At 40.8% G+C, this 6,924-nt stretch overlaps 1 protein-coding gene across 1 annotated transcript; it reads right to left on the reverse strand.

Moving 5' to 3' along the window:
- Positions 1-1,926: 1,926 nt before the first annotated feature.
- Positions 1,927-4,331, reverse strand: LOC310858490 (homeobox protein OTX1 B-like; the record flags this gene model as incomplete). The annotated part of the gene is made up of 3 exons (XM_083764622.1): positions 1,927-2,727; positions 3,873-4,024; positions 4,235-4,331. 3 exons carry the CDS (start codon positions 4,329-4,331, stop codon positions 1,927-1,929), a joined length of 1,050 nt encoding a protein of 349 aa, XP_083620748.1.
- Between the last annotated feature and the right edge of the window lie 2,593 nt (positions 4,332-6,924).

Consider the following 6,924-nt stretch of genomic DNA (forward strand, 5'->3'; position numbering starts at 1 on the left):
ACTGGCTTTGAATCAACCTCAGTGGGGGGTTTACTCATTGACATGATGATGATGATGGCGTACGGATACATCCCTGGGAGATCCACACAGATAACATTTGCATTATCTTCATATACTGTGGCTTTAGCACATATACAATTTGAAATCTATGTTGTTGTTTATCAGAGTCTCATATAACCAGACAACTATTCCGCAATCTCTGAATTCTATTTAGATGAATATATGTATGACTGGAAGCATTTGAAAATGATGGAGAGGTGGGAGGCAACAGACTGGCCAGACAATACTTCTGCTAAGGACCAGCGATCGCTTTTAGGAACTGACCAAAACAAAACACAAAAAGACATGCCCAACTAACTAAAAATCTGATTCTTGGAAACCTTTTCCTTTCTCTTTTGTGATAAAATACATGACAATGATTTTAGATCAATATTCTCTACAGGCCTGTGTGTAGTTCAGAATTATTTTCTGTGCTATATTCACAACAGAGAGGATTTTGTAGCATTTGTTGCATTTGATTGGCCTTGATGGGTCCCTTCTGAAGCTGAAAGACCTATAGCATTCTAAATGACATGCATTATGAAGACTTCAACAGACCTGCAGGTTCATTGATTATCGTATTATTATGCCGATATGAAGTGGCCTGTAGTGTTTACACTGTTTAAGCTTTGAGATCATCAGACTGTTGGTGATCCAGCCGTATAAAGATTTGGCCAACATCAATCAAATAAAAAAATCAAGAAAAACGTTCATCATTTATCATTTATAAAAAGCCATTAAAACCGGGAAAGCGTCTGCGAGATACACAAGCTCACAACATGTCACTTGTATACATCTGCTATTTTTGAACATTTTTGAAAAATCTTGAAAGTGAGAACTACTGATAGATTGTAACTGATTGAAACATTGTAGAATTGGCCTAGTTTTAATGGGTTAAGATCTCTAAAATATTGATCATCCAGACCATTATAGCCTAACCAAAGGTCCAGTTAGTTACTCTCCTGGAAAACTCCTGTGATATATTTTAAAATTATATCAATAATGCTGCATGAGCCAGCATGACCCATTAACTGGTGCATATCTTATTTTGGAAAGATGAATCAAGAATTTACACTGGATGACGGATCTGAGCAATAATGAACTTTTCCTCTGAATATCCATGTTTTAACAAAACTTTATTATAAAGACACGCATGTACATTTCAAATTTCAATGGAATACTGACATTGCGTGTCTAATTCACATTTTTTTTCTCCATAAAGAACGATACCAAAATCTTTCACCTTATAAACAAGTGCTGCAATTTAATCTCCAAAATACAACACCACAGGCTGGACAATGAGTTTCTGAACAATATTCAAGTTGGAAATTCATGTGAATTAAACTGAAAATCATAGCAGCATCAAATCTTTACGAAGAAATAATAAAGTCAACGCAAATTTCTATTTTCCAATTCTATGACGTATTTTTGTTTCAAAATGTTTGTTATTTTTGTCCTGACAAAACATCTCCAACTTAACTCAAAATGAACTAATTCTCAACCTAAAGATAACTCAATCTGGCATGTTCCACTGCAAATGTAAGTTGGGATAGTAAAGGCCTTCCAAATTGGGATGTGGTCAGTTAACAGTTTAACATTTTTATGGATTGAAGAATATTCCATTGATGACTCCATAATTCAAACTCGCTTCGCAGCAGTTGATCCGTTGCTAATGGCAAAAAAGCAAAATCCAAGGCCTGACGTTCAGGCTTTTACAGTCTGTGCATTATCTCAATTTATTCACAAATAAACTTAAAACATCTCATAGGTAAATGTCTCTCTACTATCTATTAGTTTAAAGGATCTTCAAAAAAATAAAATAATACAACAAAAAGAATACTTCTTTGAAGGAGGGGGAAACAAAAAAAAACAAAAAACAAAAAAGAGTCACAAGACTTGGAAGCGCCAGGATGCCTGGTCTTTGTAGTCCAAACAGTCTGAGGTGTTAAAGTTCAGTTTCCATGAGGCGGCGGCCGCCGTCTGCTCTTTATAATCCAGACAGTCTGTGGAGTTGAAGGCCAGGCCGGGCGCACTGTACGCCTGGTGGTGGTGGGGGTGATGGTGGTGGTGGTGGTGCCCTGAGGTCTGCGCAATGTGGTGGTGCGGGTGGCCAGACATGGAGGAGCCCGCCATGGGGCTGAGCTGGTGCGGGTGGTGCGGGTGGTGATGCGAGTGCATGGGGGCCAGGTAGGAGCTGCATTCCACGCCTCCGAAGTAGGAGCCTGACCCCGAGTTGGGGTAACCCTGGCCGTACGCGGCGGCCGCCGCTGTCTGGCCGTAAGGGACCGGGTACGAGGCCGTTCCTCCGCTCGTCGTGGACGCAGACCTCTGCATGCAGGAGGCACTGGTCGGGGCGGCCGGGTCAGGCAGCGTGGCCGGCGCCGGCGCCGGGGAGATGGGCGCGGGGCTCCAGATGGACGACACGGGGGCAGTGCCGGAGGTAGAAGTGCTGCTCAGGACCCCCGGACCCCCGCCGTGGCCGGCCGAGTTGGAGACGGAGGAAGCTGAAGACGAGGAGGAGGAGGAAGAGCCGGCACTGGACACTGCCGGCGGGGTGAACTGGCCGCTGCTCTCTGACCCTGTGCTCTCTCTGGTCGGGGAGGATTTCTTCTTCGCCGGACGGGCCTTGGCGTTGTTCCCACTCTGTGCCTGCTGTCGACATTTGGCACGACGGTTCTTGAACCAAACCTGAGGAATGAGGGAGAGGGAAAGGGTTCAGTTCAATGTTGATGTCAGTCAAAATTCAACAACTTACGATTAATATCTCTGCAGGGATATTATATTAATCTTCAATTGTTCTGTCTGATGAAAGAAAATCTTTGTAAAAACAAGTTCCAGGTGTGAATGTGTGTTCATTTGAGGCATGGGTGTTCCTGACCAAACTAAGTTTTCATGGATTCATAAAGTTTAAAATGATGAAACGATGTAGCAAGACAGCTGGGTTAAGGTCAGCTGAGCCTTTGAGGACAAGCTACTACAGCGTATTCCCACCCTTAACTCAGTGAGCCAATTTAGGCCTAGTCACTGTTCAGCATTTCACATCTTAGCCTAGTGCTCACATTGCTGGACAGAATCAGCAGAAACTCTAGAGGGAGCAGCCATAATTGCAGTAAGCCCATGAGAGCCACTAAAGCTGGTTATGTAAAGACTCTCACGCCCATTTCAAAAGAGATCAAAAGACACTCCTTATGGGGAGAACTGAGGTAAATTCTTCCTTTTACCAGAAGTCCACAGTTCAGGAAATTCATGCATACTTCATAAAAACTCCCCAAAACTGATTCCAAACGCCATCTTTATTATTATTACTGTTAATATTATTATTGTTATTATTATTATTGGTATTATTATTATAGCAGCTTTATTTGTTTATTTTTTTTGGAGGGGGTGTATCTAATTATTCAACATTTCTGAGTGCCTGCGGTCAACAACAGCTCACCTCATGTTCACTAACAAAAAGGATAATGGATCCATTAGCTATAGCCTCTTTTTAAAGGAAATTTGCTTATGCTAATTTCGTAAGAGTAGGATATGCTATATTTTTGAGCCCCTCCTATATACAGGTTTAATGTTTGTTTTTAGTTGAATGTTTGTTTTAAACATTGCACATATTGTCCCTCATTACGTCTCTTTATTGTTAGTGGCATTTAATGTTTGTGTTGGCACCGTTTGTTTTACATCACCTATAATCAACATGAGTTATAGACTTTAATATATTAGCGCCCCTCACTTCACACGGGTGTGATTTTTTTTACCTTTAAACGTGCATTATAAGCCTGTGGTAATTGTGGAAATAACCCAATTTATATTGTTTAATTTGTGTATAGGGTACAAACCTGCACTCTTGACTCAGGTAGATTTATTTTCAGCGCCACTTCTTCCCTCATAAAAATATCGGGGTATCGTGTTTTGCCAAACAGAGATTCCAAAATGTCCAGCTGCGTCCGGGTGAACGTCGTTCTCTCTCGCCGTTGTTTCCGAGGATTACCTAAAAACACAATAACAAATTGTTATTAGCATAAACCTAAACAAAATAGGCTACCAACTGATGATTTATTAAAGAAGCCATTACATAGGCCTACATACATTAAACACATGATTGCATATCATTTTAAAAAGCATATATTTTGTAGGCTATTATTATGGGTATTTTTGTGAAAGGTTTGTACACGTGTGGCTACCGTACCAGGCCACGTACCAGGATATCCCACGGATGGATGCAGCAGGTCCATAGCGGTGCCGCTCAGACCCAGGCCGTTCATCCCGTACGGGCCCTGTTTGAGGTATGACATCATGCTAGAAACGGACGCAGGAGACCGACTTTTATTGAAAAAGTGGGATTCTCCAGGTGTTCAAATCTTGACTCCAAGAGGCTCCTTTGTGTGAAAGAGAACAAGGAAAATTGGTCACTCAATTGCATGGCAATAAAAAACAAAACATTGTCTAAAAGCAATCAGGCCTAGAAATAGCCTGATCGACCCCCGCCCCTCGTCGCCTATATGTTGCCATAGATTTGAAAACTAGAAAAAGCTCGCTCATATAGTTCTATAGCTTCTATATGAAACATTATAATCGATCGGGTGTTAGGCCTATAAACAGCGCAATGGAGACATAGGAATACAGCGAAGTGAGCAAAACTTTATTTGTTTAAATCGAGACGTATTTGCCTAACATTTTTGGCCTTTGTGTGGACAAAATAATGCCCTAAAATGTCGACTTTAATTTCAAGCTGATACCATGCACAGCCTCGAATTTCTCGTCAACTTTCCATGATGCTCACAAGACTCACTCATAGTCATAGCGCGCAAAATCAAGTTTGGAAAAACCCAACAATTTACCAAATCCCCAAGTCTGATGATGCGTTAACGTGGTTAAACGATATCCAATTATAAGCCCAGGCAGCAATCAGCCATCACTACAGTAATGAAATAATCACGTGTGAAGTCTGTCATCAGACGTGATTAACGCCATTTGACATTAGCCGATTTTTATTATATTTTGACACTTGCTTTGGCAATGTAAATGAAGTCGTTGCTTTGATCAAATGAATTTCCTTAATGTTGACTACACAGTGAAGTGGATTTAATTTAGTCAGTGTGACAGGCCATGTCCGTTCTATGGTATATTGTTATCTTAATTAAAATGGCCAATGTAGCCTACAACCATATGTCACTTAAACTAAGGGTTAGTTTAATTCCATTTATGGAACTTCGTAGAAGGCATTTACATGTAGCCTATGTTAGGCTAAAACCGATTATATTGGGCCTGCCATTAATGTTTACACTTAGGCCTATATATCAATACAAGAATGAAATCAAGGTGTGAGCTATATACTTTATGCCTTTAAAGTGAAACCTGCACTATAGTCATTTCAATGAAGTAAAGGCAAAAATGCTAATGTTGCAAACGGGCTAATTGTATAATTACCGGCGTTATATTATTGGGCTAATCAACCGTATAGGCCCCTTTTGAGCTAACACTACTACAATTTTAAATCAGGTATTTGTTTGTAAATACTGTAGATGTTTCCAATCACATGCAATTTCCAAATCGAGGTGTGAGACAATGTCTTTAATTGGATAAGCATTTACATATGCCAACGAGGGTCTTTTGACAGGTAAATAGTGAGAGTTTAAACAAAAACATAATTGGTTATTCACTTAATTTACTGGTAACATACTGCCACACCTTTCAATAGTCCTATACTTGGGCCCATGCTGTGGACATGGGGCCGGCTAGTTTGTTTTTACTGAGGCGTAAATCCTTAGGGCTAAATGCTCAACGATTTCCATAACCACGGGAAGTAGTTTAGGCGCATCATGTAAATGGTTGAAATAGTGCAAATTAAGTGCATTATTAGCCTATACAATTCAGATTTTTAAACCCACAGGGCGACAATTAGCGATGCGGAGTCTTATCGGCGAAACAGGTTCAGCCCCAAACATTGCGTTTGTTTATCTGGTTTTAGCAGAGCGATAGATGGGACTGCAAGTAACACTTTGAATCCGAGGAAACGGCCCGGAAAGTTTAAGTTATAACTTGATAATAACACAAAAAGGGAGATTTCAATTGACAGTAGTCTAATAAAAGATTATGCCTAGGCCTATTTGTAATCTCCTTTGTGAATGTGTAAATGAGTAGTCGTAATGTTTGCAAAACAAAAATAACGTCTTATCTATTATTTTTAATTATTCAATTTAGACTGTGAAAAATGTATAGGCCGCTATAGGACCAAATAATTGAATAATAACGTCACAATCACAAGCAATACAATGTCATATACAGTTCATTGGTGTCAATTCTATGGTGTCAATAACACATACGTCGAGTTGACCTAAATAGGAGGAAAAATGAGGGAAAGCTTGCAGACTCACCTTGTTTAAAGGATCCCCTTTCTTCCACTTTATAGAATCGATCCAGACAGCGTATCATAAATATATATATCCACATGGACGAGAGTTCCTCTTAGAAAGCAATAGTAGCCAAAGGTGCGCAGCCGAAAAAGGTGCGCGCTCACTCAAAAAAACTGACCAGAAGTTATGCAAGCATGCCCCGAATATCCTTCCTGGGCTCACCACCGCTGTCCTATACTTTAGAGACTAATGTAATGGAGCATAATAATAAAAGCACATTTCAATATGGGAGGAGGGGGGGAATCAACCGTATTTCTTGTTTCGCGTCCTGCACTCACACTGCTAAAATGATTGCCAATGTTGACGGATTGAGATTGATCACCCTGTCCTGACCCAGTCCTTCTATGAACGTAAAAATACGGCGAGAACCGCCCACTCCATCCAATCCCAGAGGCTGGGAGTCTTTACAGGCGACAGAGGCAACCAATCAGCGACGAGCTCGGAGCTCTGCTGCTCAAAGACCACGCCCCCTTGC

This window comes from Protomyctophum parallelum (assembly GCF_964188405.1).
Source record: "Protomyctophum parallelum genome assembly, chromosome: 5".
NCBI classification, from domain to species: Eukaryota; Metazoa; Chordata; class Actinopteri; order Myctophiformes; family Myctophidae; genus Protomyctophum; species Protomyctophum parallelum.